General features: G+C 44.4%; 1 protein-coding gene across 1 annotated transcript in view; it reads right to left on the bottom strand.

The window, feature by feature from the left end:
• SORCS3 (sortilin related VPS10 domain containing receptor 3) overlaps positions 1–1263 on the bottom strand; it is a 290222-nt gene extending 288959 nt beyond the window's left edge. Inside the window, exon 1 of the mRNA XM_030453271.1 lies at positions 646–1263. Coding sequence (XP_030309131.1) covers positions 646–1245 — 600 coding nt within the window. The 5' untranslated portion in view covers positions 1246–1263. The remainder of the gene's footprint in view (positions 1–645) is intronic.
• Between the last annotated feature and the right edge of the window lie 18193 nt (positions 1264–19456).

The following is a 19456-nucleotide window of genomic DNA, read 5'->3' as shown; positions in this document are numbered from 1 at the left end:
ACTTCAGGGAAAAGGTATGAGATGCCATTGATATTTTATAAACTCTCCACTGTGCTTGCGCTACTTGTCTCCTTCCAGAGCCCTTCAACGTGCTGTGGGGTTTTCCCACCCCTGAATGAATTAAGGGGATCTCTCTTGCATCCAGTATGCAGAGCGGGGATAGGAGGGCTTTCCCATCACCACTGTGCATCACTCATCCCCTGGCACAGAGGCAGCGAAGCGTGCTGAGGTGTATATTACATGTGAACAGAAAGAGGCTGTAAACAGAAACAGCTGTGAAGACACACGGGTGGAATGGGGAGCCGGGGGTCACCCTCCCCTGACCCAGGGTGCAGGCTGCAGCTGGCCCGACCCCTTTGCCATCCGATGGCTCTGCCCCGGAGCTCACAGCTCTGCCTGCAGGGGTGGGGAAGGGGTTCCCATTCTCCTGTTTCTTTTCCCAGGAAAACTTTTATCGTTTTCTGTGGACATCGCTCCGTGTAGTCCTCCCCCCGGCAATCAGAGCACCGTGCTCGGCAAGCCCCATCACTCCTCCCCATACCCCCAGCCGCAGCGGCGAGCGCAACCCCATCCCGGCAGGCGGGCGGGCACACGGCTGCCTCCCCGCGGAACCGCACCGGGTTGGGGCGATGGGGCTATACTCACGCTGCTGTTGTGCCCGGACCAGTGCACCATGGCTTGGTTGTGCGCCGCATCTCCGGTGAGCGCGAAGGTGGTGCTGCTCAGCCTCAGCTCCTCTGTCCCTCTCAGCCGCGCCGTTCTCCCCTCCTCTGAGGGCCCGCGGAGCTGAGCCCGGCTGCCGCGATGCCCCTCGGCCACTGGAACCCCGCGGCCACCACTGGCCGGCAGCTCCCGGCGCCCCTCGCTGCTCCGCCGGTTCCGCGGAGCCGCCAGGCTCCGGCCCCCGGGCGCGCCTCCGTCCGCCCCCGCCGAGCGGAGCGGGGATGCCTGCGGCCCCCCGCGGCCGCCCGGCTCCCCGCCCGGCATCGGCTCCGAGGCGGCCGCCTCCCCAACCGAGCCCCGCGCCCGGTCGCCCGGCCAGCTCCGTAATCCTGTCAGCGGCGGTGGTGGTGGTCGCTGCTCCCGCCTAAGGCGAGAAAAGGAGGACGGCCAGGAGGGTGATGGAGACGAGCAGGATCTGCAACTTATTTCGGCGCCGGTGTAACACCAAGAGAGAAGTAAGAGCCATGTCCAGGCGAGGAAAACGGTGTAGCAGGTCGGAAAGATGTTAGTCCCCTTCTCCATGTCTTTGCAGAGCGAGTCGGGGGGCTTCGAGAGGGAGGGGGGACGAGGCGCTGCGTTTAGGGCTGCGTTTAGGGCTCTATTTATAATAATTATTATTTGCAAAAGGCTCCTCTTTCTGTCGCTCTCCTTCTTTCTCTTCCCCCTTTTTCAGCCTCCAAGGCGATGACCAGGAAAGAAAGGAAAAAAAAAATAAAAGGAAAAAAATAAAAAGGAAAAAAGAGAAAAAAAAGGAAAAAAAAACCCAACACAACTCTCTCCCCGGTAGTTGGATCCTGTTCCCCACTGTTGGCGGAATTTTGCCTTTTTTTCTTTTTTTCTTTTTTTTTTTTTTGAAAAGTGCTTCTCAGTGAAACTGTTCACGTTCAAGGATTTGATCAAGTGAGAGGGTAACACCACACGGGGGGAGGAGCCCCGAGCCCTGCCAAGCCGCCGCCGCCGCTGAAATACACCACGAGTCACCAGCCGCGCCGGGGGCCGGGAGCGGGCCCGGGGGCGGAACACCGCGCCGAGTCAGCTGAGCATCACCCAGCCTTGTCTCCTGATTTTGTGTGTGTGCTCCTGCCGGAGACGAGGCAGCCGTCACTCACCGTTTCTCTTGATAAATATTTACACAGCCTGTACGTATTCTTACATCGGTGTAGTTATTGCTCGCCCTCTGCACACCCGTGTGCATGCATGAGAGGCTGGATGGGGGTAAAGGGGCATAAGGTAAAGCAGCTGGGATGAGTCCTGGGAGACTCCCCGTGTGTAATAGCTTACGCGCGGACTCAGCATCCGGCAGTACCGCTCCAGAGCCATCTCTGGGCATGTGGATCTGCTTGTCCCGAGCCGAACCTCCTGGCCGTGGGAACCCGCGCATGTGCGTGGGAATCCCAGCAACCTTGCCACCGTCCAGGGAGACCAGCAGGATTCATTCGGGGGGCAAAAAACCAAGAAAAGGCAGTGTCTGCAGGCATCTGAATGCAGCAGCAGCTCGGCACTGTGCCGGGAGAAGGAGCGAGGGTGGCGTGTCTTTAGGTTATGGAAGTGCCGCGCTCCTGCGCCCCTGTCAGAGGTGCAGGACACCTGCTTTCTTCTGGCAAAGCCCAAGGAGCGTTTGCAGCCTCAGCCCCTGGACAAGGTGTGAGTAAAGGCAGGATGGGCAGGCTCCCGCCTTTCCCAGCTGCGGGGAGGCCCCGCTCCTCCCGGGGGTCACCCTTGTAGCCATCGGTGCCTGTGCCACGTCCCTCCAGAGCGGTTCATTGCAGCAACACGTCGGCACTTTCTCTTCAAATCAGTCCCACAGGCGACCTTCCCCCCTTTCTCTTCCTTCTTTTGTAAAGTGTCAATAATTAGCGTTTTGCTAATCGTCCCACCCTCCCATTTACCACATCAGCCATTCTTGCCGTCCAAGGACGGATCCACCAACCAACAACACTCTCCCCCCGACTCCACCACCGGTCCCAGAGCGGGGACGGCTCAACAGTTTCTCCCGTATAACGTGGGGGAGAGAGGGACGGGGAAAGGATGAGCGATGGCTCTGCCAACCCTGGGTTTCCCTTGGTGGCCGATGCCCCGCGCTAAGCCACTTGTGCTGCAAAGCATCTCAGAGGGGCTGGGGCGGTGTGTGCAGCGCGGCTGCCGCTGGGGAGAGCGAGAGGCGAATTGCATGAGGGAAGAAAGGACCCGCAGCCCTCGCTGGCTGCTGCAAACGGTGGGAGCTGTGGCTAAATGGCTGTCCTCCAGGAGTGAAAAGGGGGCCGGGGGTGTCAGGCGGTTCGCAGCTAGAAAAACACTGTTGAACAGCTCCGGGAAGTGGGTTGTGGGGGGAGCGGGGAGGGGGACTGAGCGAGGGGGGCGGGAGGGCACCAGCCTCAAATCCCGACGCAGAGAAGGGATGTGGGAGGTGGGGGCAGGGGAAACAAATCATCCGCCCCCAACCCAATGGATGTTATTTCTGGCTTAGAAACGGCTCCTTTTTGAAACTACCCTGCCAAAATGTTTAGGAGATGACATTTCATTTGTGTGGGAGCAGTGACGTGGGCCTCTGCCAGAGCTGATCCATAAAACCATGGGCAAGGGGACTGAAAAAGTTGTGCCCACCTGTGGCACAGGGCTGGGCCAGCCCTGAGATTGCACCCTCCTGCTACTTGTGAAGCAACAATACGATACTAGGAACAAAAAGAACCTCAAGTATCTCCCCAGGTCAACTACTGCCTCAGTGTCCTCAGGTGTGTGGCAGAAGCAGCACACATGCCACCCCTGGATCTTGCCACTGCTGTGCACTGTGCAAGAATGCACTGCCCACCTAATGTCATCCTTCTACATGAGGCTGCAGCTGTGACACACAGAACTTGTCCTTAAGATTTAAGTTTGTGTCATCCCTCTGCACACAGCATTAGCTCACTAATACTCCTGAAGATCTCTCTATGTCCAAAAACCCTGTCACCATGAAACAAAATTAACAAGAGGCTAACAATTGCCACGGCTTAGCCACTAGACAGTTCACCTAGTCCCATTTATCTTCTCAGTCTTTCTGGACACTGTTGAAGACCTAGTCCTTGTTCACACCTGAATCAGCAACTCCTTTGGGCAGCATCACCCCTGCCTTCATGGTCAAAGCCCATTCATACCAAGACAGGACTTGTGGACACATCTTTCTGAAATCCTGCCAGCACAAGGCATTGCTTGTGTCCACCACATTGCTCCTTGTCACCACAGGAGCTCATTTTTGCTAGACATGGTACGGAATGTGATGAGCTTCATGCATAAGTGTGCTCACCAACATGTTCTTTAGGGCAGTACTTTTGCCACCCCAACAGCAGGTCTCTCCAGCCCTGCAGACTGAAGAGCTGTTATAGCTAAAACCACCTTTGTGAACATCATCCACACCTGCCACACTAAGGGACAATCCCAGACATTCAGTTTATATTATCAGCAATACTACCCCAGGCCCTCATTCCTTAGAAAGATATCCACAAGAATGGCTGGTGTTTCCAAAGAAAATCCTAAACACCCTTCATCAGTGCCTGCTTATTACTGCCAAGGAATAGGACACATAGCTGAAGTCCCGCTGATGATGTGGAACTGTCTATTCCAATCTACCCAATCCGGCTCTCACAGCCCTGGGTAGAGGCCTCAGTGCCGAAGAGAGAAGCAGCAGTGCTCTCCAATCTTTCTCTCTTTCTAGAAGACAAAGGTAATGCGAACAACACCCCCACCTCCTGTACAAATTGTGAACTGCGTGCCCATCAGCAGCATACAGAAAAGAGGCTTTTTCAGTTCGTGCCATCCCTGTTGCAGAATTGTCAAGTTGGTTCAAAAGCTGTCCTCTTGCATGACAGTGAGGATGTCATTTGACAACCCTAGATTTGCACAGTCTCTATCCAAGAATAGAAATGGAACAGGTTGACACAGTATCCATTACAGGCTGTTTTAATTCCTGGTCTCATCCATTACAATCTGCTTTAATCCCTACCCAGCTGCAAACATCCGTTCAAAGAAGCAGGGGTTGGTGTTATATTCTGTTGGACCATGATGATTTTTAATTGACGTAAGGCAACCATATGCCATAGCACCAGGCAAGACAGCAGATTTCTAAGTAAGCAAGTAAATGTTCTGGAAGTCAAATTGTGGCACAAGCATAAAATGCAGAATATACCCATAAGGAAGGGGGAGCTGGGTTCAGTTAAGGAGAGAATGACAACTGGGGGAGTTATGTTTGTTTGGAGATGATGATTGGGATGTAAGAAGTCTAAATGACACTAAAGCAAGAAACAAATGGAGCCTGGGAATCACTTCATACCAAAGCCTTCTGAAGCAGCCTTAATCATTTGGGGGTTTCATTTCTTTTTTTTCTTCCATACTCTGTGACTCATTTGGAAAAAAAATGATTATGAAAGCAAAGAGTTAACTTCTATCACATATATAAGTAATTTCACCATCACTACCTCCCTGCTTCCCAGAACCCCTATCCCTTCTGTTTTGTCCAGCTCTGCCCAGTATTGCCCCTTTACCCTCTCCTGCAGGACAGCTCATAGCCAGGCCTCTCTGGAAGCCCAGAATGTTTCTCCCAGACACTATTACCCCAGTAAATTTCTGAGTTGGGGCTAGAACCCTGCTTACTGGAACCTGAGAAAAAGGAGAGAAAAGGGGGAGTTGATCAATAGATTGTAAGAGGAAACTTTAGAGTGGGTTAAAAGCAGTGCTCCAGCTACATGGCACTCTCTTCACACATGTACACTCTCCTCTGCAGGTCTCCCACATTCTCAAGCCCTCCCAAGGGAGGAAATCCCACATGTACTAAGAAAAAAATCAGTGCTTGCTTCAGTTAACTTTAACCTTATTACTATGTGTGAGACCAACCACTGGAAAACAAAGCAGCTCTGTGATAATGCTGTCTTCTTTACTAAGGAAAGGCCTGAATCTAACCAAATAAAAAACATTAAAAGCTTAAGTGTTCCTATATCCTCAGCCCAAACATCACCTTCAGGCAGGGCCCCCGCCATTTCTGCTGGTACAGTTCTGCCCCCACTGTGAGACAGATTTTCTCCTGGCACAACCAGGCAGGGTGTGCAGCAGCCAGCCTGCCTCTGAAGCACAACAGGCCCGTGGCAGGCAGCCTTTAGCATTGCCAGACTTGCTACAGAGCTCCTAACAGAGGCATGGAAAAAAAAAAGCACAAATGCTGCAAGAGGGAATCTTGCTAGTGCACTAGATGATGAAGTGAGGGTCCAGCAGCCCAGCACCCAAGCATGTAACATGGGTACTATGTACCAGCATGCCAAGGGAAGTGTTCTTTCAAAGTAGTGGTTCCACTCACAACATCACTATCCTCTTGGGTCAACAACATCCCCACGATGCTCCAGAGCAGGAGAGATTGCCGTGGGCCACACTGGAACTGTAGCAGCTAGAGGCTCAGCAGAGTGAAGAGCTTGAAGATCTTGCCCTCAAAACTTCACCACTGTGAGTAGAAGCAATGCCAGGTTTGGTGACCAGCCTGTTGGCATCCCTCTTTTTGATCATTTCTACACAAACACCATGTCCATGAGAGACAGAAGAGCTCCTTTCATTAAGAAATGCTCAGACAGCTCCACCACCTTCACCTACTGCTAAGACTGTCCAAAACATGCTCAACCTACACTGTGCAGGTGAAGTACCTGGGGATGCACAGAATGCAGAAATTTTTTTAATTCCCTGGGGAGATTTTGCAGGTTTTAGGTCATACTCCTAGTGTGGGGTTCTGATGTTGGTCCTAAAGCCAAGATAATAAAATCTCCTGCTGATAATCATCAGCTTCAGAAATGCCAAGGAGATTATCAGAATGGAATGAGTGCATGGATTTGCAGCATATACAAAGATAAATTGTGCAGCACACAAGTTCACTGCATTAAATTCTCTGTGTATTGCAGGCTGCATAAATTTCTGTGTTCAAGACCCCAGTCAGAAATACAGGATCCACTACCTCCCAGATTTCAAATTGTCCAGGACCACAGTAAGATCCTAGATTTTCAGAAATATTTGACAAATTTTTGAAAGTGTATTCAATAGGACGTTAAAATGTGCAGCCCCTTTTTGTCTTCTGATTTCAAAATGCTCGCCAAAAAAGGTGGGTTCAGCTGTGTCACATATAATGAAGAGAGGCACTATAAAAGCATAAGATCTTATAATATCCAAGAACATGTAATGGGCACCAAGATACCCCATTTGGAGAAAGTCTGATTGAAAACATGGATTATGGCTAGTATTCACACAGCCATTAATTCAGAAAGAGTAAATGACCCTCATCTTTCTTCTTGTCCCAAGGTATGCCTCAGTCTCACAGATTCCATGGATAAAGGAATCCTCCTTAGAGTTTGAAAGCTTGTGCACCTCTCATCAGCTTTTAATTTCTGGCTGTTAATGAAACCACATGTCTGCTCAGGAGGGACTTGCTGCTAAGAAACAGAGCACAGAAACTGCCTTTCTGTGCAGCAAGAGGCTTTGCGTCCATGAAACTTCCCCTCTGCTTGTTCCACTCCTTCCTTAGGACATTATGAGGTGTGAAAATGTTCAAGTCTTCTCTTCAAGACACTCATAACAGGACAACAGTATCTACAGTCACTGTGATTTCAGGGGCATGGAGCTCTTAGGGCAAGGCTTAGCACAAACCTCTGGTAGAAGGCAAGCACAATGCTAAATTTTGCCACCTTGCTGATACGTACAGATTCTTCAGACACCCTTTGTGATGTGCCAAGAGAACTGGTATGCATCCTTAGCCACTGTGCCTGCTGGAAGCCACCAGTTACTATCCAGTTCAGTCCTGCTGCCTGAGCTGTTCAGGTGACCCATGTTACCAGCCAGTTACTGCATTTCATCTTTTCCTTATTTTGACTGCAACAGGCTTGGGATAATGGAGGAGCACAGCTGGCATATCTGAAGGTGCAATAAAAAAAGTAGTTGATGACTGTACTGTCACAGCAGGACTCATCCCTGTGATACCTTGTATTTAAGCACAGGCTTTGAATTAGGATTTAAAAACCACCAGAATTCACTAACCTCTGAGGCAAGACCATTTCAGAAGTATTTATACAACCCTCAAAAATAGGGATCTTGAGAGGTCACATAATTCATTTACCATTCTCTTAAACAGACTCAACTGCATTTAAACCACAGCACACTAAAATGTGTGAATCACAGCTATAATAGGGCATGAGACCCAGTTAAGAGACAGATCTTTTGGAAGGCAATAAATCAGCCAATGAAAGACAAATTGTGCTCTATCATCCTCAAGCTGTCCCTCCTTATTGTGCATTGTGCTGGAAGGTCTATTGCCAGAGCTCATCTCTTCATCCTCTTGCCAATCCCAATGAAAAGGTAGCTAGGCAGGAAAAGGAAATGAAAAATATCCCATATGCATCCTGTATTCTGATCAGACCCTTGAAGAGCCTCCCCTGAGGCTCTGAACATCTCCTTAGGCTCCACATGTCTAGAGCTTCTAGGCTCAATTTCATGGCTTGTATGGTCAACACCCACTTAAGTTCAAAAAGATTAAATTTCCATGGCTCCCAAATATCTGCTGGTTGGGATCCTCTTTACAGACAAGTCATTGGAGAAACACCAAATATTACCAGGTGTAACTAAAGTTGTGAGGAGTGTGCAATACCACTTATATTTTCCCAGTTCCCACCAAGGGATGCTCTGATCTGAGACCCACTGATATTTATTTGACACAGATTTCCCTTCTAGAGGAGACCTGAGACTTTCTCACTGCAGAGATCACTGTTACACTGCATAGACCACAAGAGTGATATCCCTAAAGCCCATTAAGGAGTAATCAGCCCTTCAGTGCTGTACTACCACCTGCAAACCAAAGTCTCCATGAGGCCACAAGTCATACAACACAAACTGCAGCTTAGGGGGTAGCTTAGGAAAGTGTCACTTAGCAGAGGTGACCATGCCTTAGAGAACTAAGCATTCCCATGCAGCACAGTGAGAGCTCCCAGTGTGCTGGCAAAGGCATCACTGCTGTACTCACTTCCATGATGCAAATACCTTTCACTAAGTTAATAAAATTTAAGCTCTAGCAATACCTAGAGTTTCTAACATGCTTCAGGAAAAGGTGTGGAAATGCAGGGAAGAGGCAACCCCCACTCTGAAGTCCAGGTTATGACTTGCAGAGAACACACAATTCCATTGCCTTCAGACAGTGCAAATGAGAACAGATAAGGAGGCTGATCTGCACAAAACAAAAACACTGCTGGGACAAATCAGAGAGTTCTTCTGGGGAGAGAGAAGGAACAACCTGTGCAATGCAAAAAGCAGGCCAGTGGATGCATAGGCAGAGAGGCCAAAACCCTTCACTCCCCTTCCCTTAGAACAGCAACTGAGTGCAGCATTTGCCACTCCAAACACAGATTATGTTTACTCTGGATTTTACTAAGTGATTTAACAGCTGCCTTCTGTTTGGTGTCTGTTTAAATCTATATACTTAAACATATTCCTCAGCTTTGTTGGAGTTGCCCAGCTTCCAGTCCACTCCTCTCAGTCTCCCTTTTCTGAATCTGTCCAACATCTGGCAATTTTAGTGACAATCCAGAAGTGAAGAGAAATCTCAAAAGGGTTAAAATTCAGGGACACAAATGAAAATGCAATTAATAAGTCTGCTACATAAAAAATCCTCATGCTCATAATGCAATCAGCAAGAGTTGAACATTTTTCCTTGGGCTCACTCTATTCCATTACTGCAATAATGCATGGTAATACAGTTAGCATTGATTAGCCACAAGGTACATGTACTAAATCTGCAGGCTAACAGGGAAAAAGGAGGGAGTCTCTCTCCTTGAAAGGCTGGAATTACTTAATTATCTAAGGAAAATGACATGCAGATTTAACAGCACAACGAAGGGCTAGGACTGGCTTCCTCCATTCCCAAAGAATGCAAACAAATGCTTCTCTGTTACATGATCACCATGCAGAGCAAGCACTCCTGGTTTGTTATTATTAATTACCCTGCCTCCTATCACTGGAATTCAGAGGTGCTGATACTTCACATCACACCCAGCTATGCTTGCTATTCATAAATCATCCTGAGAGGAGTTGCCAGGAAAGGAGAGGAAATACTGAAGGAAACTCACAAGCATCTCTAAATATGCAGCTGATGTTCAAAGAGGCTGTAGTCCTCTACACAGAGTCAGCTGTAAACCAGTATTAATGTTATGAGACAGCAGGAGGCATGCCAAAAGTGGGCAGGCAAGACAAGGAAACAATGCATTCAGACACAAAAGGCAAAAGAAAGCAGATGGCCTCGGGAATCAGCCTTTCATCTTCACTTCCACGGGTTAGATCAGATCAGATAACCTGATAAAAGCTGGAATTGCGATTATTAATCTGTAAGGGGCCGACTGTAGTCCAAAGTTAGAGGTGACAGCTCTAGTGGTCAAGCCAACACTGATTGTCCCTTCAGAGGGAAGCTAATCATTTAAAAGCTCTTTCCATCTGTAAAATGGAGCTGAGACTGCCTCACCATTTACAAGGGGAAGTTCTGAACAGGGTTTTTGGTCATCCCCTGCCTCCTGCCCCTTTATACAATTGCACATTCCACTGTAAGCATTCAGTCTCCTGCTCTTCTATTGCTACTTGTTAGAGGGGTGCCATGAGCAAGGCATCAAGAAACATAAGCTTGGTACTTGAAGGATTTATCTCAGCCCAGTTACTAGACTGATGATGAAATTTTGTGACCAATATGACTCACCTGCTGGCTGGCAACAGGACAGCACTGAAACTGATCTGGGTGAAAAAAGAGGTTGGAGGCACCTGGACTTTATCCACCACTTTATCCTAAGATAGAACATGTCCTCCATTCACAGCTTTTTATTGACTCTTTTTTAGGATCACTTCTAAGTTACAAATACTTGAGACTTGAAAGCAAGGTTTATTGGAAAGGAATGGTCACTTCTCACTGACTATTCAAGGTACCTTAAGAAAGAGGAGCTTAAAGACATGCAGACCCTTTGTCTGGCCATATTTCATTGCCAGTTCAGTCTTCGATTTTGAAGGAAGGAAAGGTTATTTCCCTCCTTTCTTCTTTCTGCCTTTTGCAGTTTAACCCAGAAAAAAATAAGATTTGAGGATTTTGTCTTCTTTTTCCATTGTGGAGCTTATGTTTTCCCTTTCCTCACATAGCACCTTTTCAATACTGCTTCACCCCTGGAATCTTGATGGTATGGCACCAGAAACAATAAAGGTAACACAGGAATGGAACAAGAAATCAGCTGGAAGTTACTCATTCTAGTATTCTATCATATTCTGAAGAAAAAAAGGGACAAAACGGGGTTAATATATGATCTTCAAACATCACTGATCTAGAATTCAGAAACACTGAGATTTCTGGTCTCCAGTGAAAATCAGAGAGAGAACAGACAAAAAAAATATCACAAAAGACATAACAGAGACAGTCTTTTCTTTAAATCTTTACATTTTCCTTCGATGTATTTTTAAACTCAAGTTTTTTATTAAATAAAACAGATTAGAATCAGTGGATTGCTGTATAAATTTTACAAATAGCATGTTCCGCCTGACACTGTGCTTTCCACAAGTGCATTTCTCATTAATACACTAATAGCATTTTTATGTTGCAATTAACTTGCTCTAGCCCAGACTGAACAGCAAATTTCTTATTCCTCTCACTAGACTTGCTCATATACTGCCATCAGCAAACACTGCCTTACAAGTGCAGGAAATACAGAAGTACCTTAGACTGTCACCTAAAGTGTCTTTGCTGCCTGGGTCTCTCATTCAGGTTCACCTTTATCACAGAAGTAGACACAGGAGGGAGCTCACACACCCCCATTCACACTGAGGTTACATATATCCCTGCAGCAACTTTAGTGATTTAACATCTCTAGTTCTCAGATTCAGGGCTCCTTTAGGTCTTGGACTTGGATTTCTACACCTGCTAGAATAGAGGTGTCTCAGTCTGGGTAGCAGAGCAATTCCTATGTGCTCATTCCATACCAGAAATATTTCAATATATTGAATTTGGTGCTTTAAGCCAAGTTCACTTTCCTCATTAAAAATTAAACAGGACATGAGAATACAAAATGAATTCTCAGAGGCACCCAAAATGAATACAGTAAAGTGAGAATCTATGGAAATAGCCCTCACCAGCTGTCATCACCTATTTCCACATCACACACATGAGGTCATGGAGTCCTAGAGGCTCCCAGTTAAATGAAGCTTTTGATCAAATCACCTCAAAGTGAAGCAACAGTGAGCAGACACTAAGATTAAATGTTTGCTCATTTGCCAGACTATGGCCAAAAAGAGCACAATGATTTATTTCAGCAGATATTTCTGTAAAGAGTGGAGTAGGCACTGACAGCATAGCCTATTATTCTAGCATTTCCTTCTTTCTTTAACATCATCAGCAACAAGCAAATGTCAGAGAGGAGCCTAGTTTTGTTCTAACTTCTGCAGAGTATCTTTTGTGGGATGTGATTATTTACTGTATTTCTTTACAGTTCTCACAGTATGAAACCTAACTTAGACACTGTCTTTGAGCATCAGAGCAAAAACAGAGTCTGTAAAAGCTGCAGCATCAAGAAAGATTCTGGATGTATTAGAAGATGCCATCAAAAAGTTCATGCCCAGGAGGACATCACTAGATACAAGATTACAAACTTCTAACTTTTTGTTTCTTCTCCTAATTTCTAGTGTTCACGATTGATTCAGGGATGTGATTATCAACAACTTTCTTGCAAACCAGTGCTGGAATGCTGCTGCTAGTTGTCCTCTTTCCAGTTAAATCCATACAGAAGACCCCAGCTGGTACATTATCTTGCAGGCTTCTCATCATTTGTAATGCAACATCTGTCTTCATTTGAGGAAAAAAAAAAGCCTGGCTTCATTTAATTTTTCATTTCTCCATTGTCCTTGTATCTGCAGGCACAATTTTCCTATGAGGGCTGTTTTTCTGCATTTTTATGGTGTATTTTACACCCCTGGAGAGAACAGCTATTCTACATTACTGACTCAGCAGACTGAGCAGAGTATCAGTGCGTGCAGGTTTCTCAGGATCTGCTCCTCTGCCTCATTCATTACTGAACAAATACCTCCAAAATGAAAGCATAAGTTAGCAACCCCAACTGCTCTGAATATACCCTGCCATCAGAGGAGCCAACAGAACATGTGTCATATTCTTATCCCCCTCCTTCCAGCAGGTCTCAAAGGGTTTTGCAAACTATAGCACTCTTGAAGGGGAATACAGGTCATCCATTGATTTTTTTTTTTTTTTAATGATTTAAAGGATATAAAGTTAGAACAGGCCCAGCTGGGCAACTAAAATAGTTTCAAAGGCAAAGTGAACTAAAAAGCCCAGAATTCTTGATGCTGTTCTGCCTTCTGACACAGGCATGGCCAGGTTTGCTGCACTTTTCATTTCATTCACTGCCCGGAGCAGAGGTCCAAAACTTATTTATTTCCAGCAGGGACTGTATGACATCTCAAGGGGTACTTTCTCCTTATTTATATGGTTTCTTTCCCAACTCTGCTGCTTCAGAAGACTGTTTCATTCTTAGGCCTGAAAATTGGCTTTCCACATATTCTACAACCCTTCTCATCTCGTGTGGTGCAGTGCATTGATCTATTCTTGCTGAGACTGAAGGACACAGGTGCCTGCAGGACTGGCATTAATATTGTTTTGCATAGCAACCAATTACAAGTGTGTACTCAGGGAAAGTATGATCAGCAATTCCTTGCCAGTATGTCCCAGCAGATGCAATATTAAAGCCTGGATTGTTACAATATTCTCACTAACAAAGGTTTGATCTGAGTATGACCCTCAGTTTCATACTGAAAGTTGCTGGGGATCTTCTTTAAATATCGTAGCACTGCTCTTTAAATACAAGATCTATCCCAAGCCCTGAGACATTGAAGACTCAAATACTCAGAGCACAATGTGAAAATCAAGCCATTTCATGACCATTAACATTGCATGCATGACTGGGGCAGAAGAAACTTTCTCTACCACACAAACCCATCTGCAGCCCCTTGCCCACCCTTGTTCACTGGGAGTAACTCTGAAGCGCTTTTCAAGAGACAAGACATTTAGACATGCATGTTACCTGGAATCCTAGGTTTGCAGCCCCTCCAACACACCCAGCAGAGCCTGAAGCAGACTCTTTCCATGTGGATGCTCACTGCATTGGCCCCACCGCAGCTTGGAGTGACACCACAAGAGTTGCACTGCAAGAGAAATTATCCCACAGCTATAAGAGAAGAGATATATTTCCTGACTTTGTTTTCCTTCTTACAAGGAATAATACTAATTCCAGGAAAGCCAAGGACAGTGAAGAGGCAAGAGAACATTTTTACTAGTTAGTCTGTCTTGTCATTTTGCATTGAAGACTGTGCAAATAAGAGATATGTCCTTAAGGATGCTGGTGATCAGAAGCATAAAACAGTTTATCTGGTACTCCCTTCCTATTCCTTCCCCTCCCTAAGATTTTATTTTAAACACAGCAATAGTTCTTATATTGAGATGTCATCTACTTTTTCCTACTACATTCCAGATATCTTTTTGTCTGTGTTTTGTTTGTCTAGAAAAGGAAATAGAGCTGAATATTTTCCACATAACTACATTTGCTGCTCAGTGTTTTGCACTGGTTTTAGTAAGCAGGCTAAATGTTTGTTAAAAAACATATTTTGAAAAAGGAGAGAAGTAATTTCCAGCTAGTTCTAGCTGTAAGAAAGGTGAGAGCTCTACATGGCTCACTGAGTCTGCAACTGTATCAAAGATATAAAAGGTGACAATTTAAGATCTAATCCCAAAGCCCTTGCATGACTGGTCCCACTAAAGGGAGAACAAATTTACTTTTTGGCCTCATAGATTTATGTTCGTTGTCAATGTAGGCAAATGAAAAAAAAAGAAACTAGGAACCACAGCCTATTTTAAATTACAAACTTCGAAGTAACTTTCCAAGAATCAAAAGACTAGCTTCTAATTAACATTGGCAACACATGGGATTGAGTCAGGAATATATAAGGTTTATTTAACAAAGATGGTATAAATTTTATACATTCTAATACCTCTGAATGATATAATATACATCAAAGATAAAATTTAGGATGCTTTCTTCCTAATACACTCATAGTAACTGGTAGGTATGGTTCACACTCCACCAGCTGCCAACATTTAATCAAGCCACTTCTCTAAGTGACTCTGCCTGAATATTGCATTTTGTAATTATCCTTGCATCTCAGTGATGTCTGTGTGTAAGCATCAAGACAATGATTGCTTGATTCTCAATATTTCATCACTTATGATATTTCCAAAGTAAACAACTCCTTCTCCATTGGGAAATAATAGCTGGGGTAAATCAAATTGTGAAGTACTGAAAGAAAGCTGTCTGCCTCTATATTAATATTAAACTATTTATGATAGGTCAAGGCACTGAATTTCCAGATCTAATGAGACTTGTGTGTTCTGAAGCAATTCTTTATTTGATAAGTGAGGAGATTAACAACCTGGTTCATATAATGGTAAAAAAATTATGTGTAACATCTTGTTTCCAAGCCAGTTAGAGTGTGAAGGAATTCTTGACTCATACTCTGCAAGAGGTGCATTGTCTGAATGAGTTTCACCACACCTTGTGCCTCTGGCTCAGAAAAAAAAGCTCTGTATAATTCATATTTGGAAAAAAATACGAGCCAAATCATCAGTTTGTTTGATTCTCCCATATGGTAAAACTTCTTAAATAAACTGTAAAGCCTCCTTAATACAGACTTAAATTACACTCATACTGCAGCACCCTGAACAATGCCCAGGAAACTGGTCTATGTGAAAATAAAACCTTCTGAGTGACTCTCTTGTGAAAATCTGGCTACTGATGACAAGAGGAGATAGCAGGATGGAAATTGACTCTGAATCTTAGAAAATGTACTGGTGTGGGCAGAACAAGATACTGACAATATTTTTCGATGTAATGTAAAGCCAGTTTCCAGGTAATACAATCCTGATCTAAAGTCTGTTATGTTAGAGTGCATATTGTATCCATATCTCCAGTCAAGTCTGTTCCCTACTAATAAATAACAGTATCAATATAAGGCTAGTGAATCCCAGAGGAATAAGCACTGAGTTATGCTTTAAATAGCCAAAAAAATAATCCACCAGAGACTGAGATCCTACTGCCTGGGTACTCAGCCCATGAGAACAAGTGGAGGGGTGATCTGTCTGCAGTCCATGTATTTATTCCAGCCAACATGTACCTTGGTCTGAAACAATCACTCTCCCAACCCCATTATCCATCAGCTACTCTACACATTTCCAGATTTCCTATTTTCCTATTTCTTCATAGATTTCAATCCTGGATCACCAAATGGCAAAACTCTTTTTGAGTTAACCTCAAAAAAGGGATCACAGCCCATGATGGAGTTTTCAACTCCTCTTGGCAGTGGCATAAATTTAATTTCTGCAACAGCAAACATTTGCACCCAAAGCAGTATTAAATGCTTCAGATAACCCCACTTCAACTCTTTAACAACATTTTTATCTGCACTGCACTTTGCAGTCCTCTTTGCTCTACAGATGCCACTTATATTACAAATCATAGGCAGACAGGAATCCTACAGCATCTCTTTGAACCCTTTTTCTCTCCCTGATGAAATACAAAGACAGCTGAAGAGCACAAAGACATTTATCCTCCCAGAAAGAGAAACAGGGCTTCTTTTTTTTTTTTTTTTTTTTTTTTGACTAAGTCTGGCATGGACTAAGCTGAACTCTGATTAATTCCTGTCACGTTAAGTCACATTGCTTGCAAACTGCACCCATTTCTCTCCATTTGGCCCCTCCACCAAAAAATACAAAAAATTATATGTATTTTTTTTTTTAAGGAAAAAAGTAGGACCAGAAAAAGAAAAAAATAAGAGGAATTTAATTCTCACTTTCTGAAAGGCACATGATGCTTCGGAGGCAGAGCTGACAAGGCTTTCATAATGGTTGCTGACCTGAAAAAAAATCTGTATTTCCAGAAGTGTGAAGGAAATCTGTCCTATTAATTAATTTGCATTTTATTCCCCATAACATTTGGAACATAACCCTTTTTGTCTCCCCCGTCAGATGACATTCCACATCACAGTTAGGCTGAGGTCACTGTCACGGTCCATTAAAACATTAGTGGACTTTTCTCAGCCAACACAAGTATTTTAAAACTCCCTAGAAAAGACATTAATCAAGCCAATCTGCAGTTGTGTAAAATCAAAGTTTTTAAATATACCATATTTAATAAGAAATTGACTGTCAAGCATCTTTAACATGCCAAATTGGCAAAGCTCATTGGCTCTCCTGGCTTACAAATAAAATGTAGAAGCACATGTAGGGTTCTTTGGTATGCATACTTTATCTGTATTTTTATTTCCTAAAAAATTAAAAAATTCAAAGCTAAAATCTAAGTATAGAAGCAACAAACAAAATTTAGTACCAAGTGTAACGTGAGCAGAGTCATAAAGCCCATGTCAGATCAGAATATGACTGAATCACCTGTGTGAGAAAACTAACATATATCCACATGCCCCATGAAATTACAAAATTTATGGCTCTCATTTTAAAACAAAGGTGGCAAATACTTGCACAATTTAGAAAATAGACCACTTTTCATGATCTAGCAAAGACACATGCAGCATGCTGTGTTCCAATTACAAACTAAATGGCACACATTCTCTGGCAAATGGGAAACTGGAAACAATTTGCTTTGAATGCCTTGCATCATGAGAATTTCAAGTGGCACAGTAAAGAGAGCATCTCCTGCATGCATTCCATCCATACTGATAAACTCTTGAGGTTTCTCACATGAATTAGTGCCTCCTGTCCCATGGCACAATAATAGCATTACCCAGCCACACAATAAACAATAATTCATTAATGAGCCTCTGGTTCCTATGTTTTCTGCTGCTGGAAGCTCTCAGGAAGATCTGTCCCTACTGAACTCACCTGTAACATGCAAGGCATGGGCTCAGCTTTAATATGGCTGGCTGGGGGCAAATTATAAAGCAAGGATTAGAAACATGGGTAAAAGACTCCAAGTTCAATGCTGGACAGAATTGCAGTGTTTCCCCAGTCTGTGCCTGTCTTTCCTCCTTTGGCCCTCCTGTGGCATTGGAACAGCCCTAGACAAGAGGCAACAGGGAGGGCCATGTTCTCATCCCAGCAGGATGGGGAGGGGAAAAGCAACTTCAAGCCAATAGCACAGGAGGGCCAATAGGCCAGCATCTGATCCTGAAAACTCAAGAGCTACCAGGACACTGTTCCCTGATTCCATCTCTCTTAACTCCATGAGAGAGACTTTCAAGACACTTGTTCCCAAAAACCAGCTCCACTAAAATCAAGGCAGTTGCTGAAAATCTGCACCTGGACCTGAATCGATCAAGGAACATCTAATGTGTGTGGACATAAGAACAACATATGTAATTACAGGAAAAGCAAACAAGGAAGAATAAGGGCTTACCTAAGGTGAATAATCAAAAGAAAGCATCACTGAAGTTGTGTTCATAGCCTTCTATTTTCATGCAAATGAAAGAAACCTAAATGTTTACCTGTGAGAAGGGTAATGCCATCCATCATATTTACCCTTCATTCAGCATCAGCTTTGCAGCACATCTTCCTGCAGTGTGGTTAACAAACAGAACACACATCCTGCAGCTTGTGTTTCAAACACAAAAAAGCATGCCCATCAACCACCAAGGGAACTGGTTTAGCAAATCCAAATAGCTGCAAACAGTAAGAACCTGTGTAATGGCTTCTAGGAGAAAAACAGTGAAGCTTTAAAAATCCTGGCAGAGACAGGATGGCCCAGAGACAAAAGGAAGGTGCTGGAATAACCCCATTGTCCTCTCTTATCATGTGAACAAAGTACAGGAATGGCCTGAGGCAGAGCTACCAACCAGCAGCACATTCTCACCAGCATGAACAGGGGAGAAATCCTGCAGAGGTGGTCTGGGGACCTCAGCACAGCAGTTCAGTGCAGCCCTCAGGTGTGATGGAGAGAGATTGCTCGATGGACTGATGAACACAGGCATAAACAGATCATTTGAGGGTGCTGATTCCATGCCTCCATTCATTGACACCATCAGAGTAGGGAGTCTGCCAAAGGAGATCAAGTTACCAGGACTTACTCACTATTTTGCCCTTAAAGGCCATTATCAGCTCCATCATAAGGAAAAATAGATATTTGAAAGAATTTATTTACTGAAAGAATAGTCAGACACTGGAATGGAGTAACCATCCCTGGAGGTATTTGAGAACTGTGTAGATGAGGCACTTCAGGACGTTCTAGTCCTGGTGTTTTGGGGGGGGTTTGGCTGGTTTTGTTTGTTTGTTTTTTGATTAATTATTTTTTTTTTTGAGGGGGTGGAGTTGGTGTGGTGACCTTAGAGGTATTTTCCAAATCTGACAGTACTGTAATTCTGTGAAACACACTCCCAACCCCACCAAAGCTCCAAAGTTGTGTGTTAATCTTAAGTGAAAGAATCAAGTGCCATAGAAGCAGGAATCAAACAATACACGATGCTTAAATTTGAAAAAAAAAATCAATTTTTTAATTATTAATATATTAAAGGTGACGGTATTTATTCTTTCAAAGTCCAGTCTCCCCAAGATTCTTAAAACAAAGTCCTGGGCCTCCCTACCTGCTTTCTCAGAAATGAAAAAACTAAGAAAAAAAAACAAAAACAAAAAACCAAAATCATTAAATCAGGGAAG

This window comes from Calypte anna, chromosome 6, assembly GCF_003957555.1.
Source record: "Calypte anna isolate BGI_N300 chromosome 6, bCalAnn1_v1.p, whole genome shotgun sequence".
Taxonomy (NCBI): Eukaryota; Metazoa; Chordata; class Aves; order Apodiformes; family Trochilidae; genus Calypte; species Calypte anna.
The sequence above is the reverse complement of the archived record's forward strand: the minus strand, read 5'-3'. Positions and strand labels throughout refer to the sequence as shown.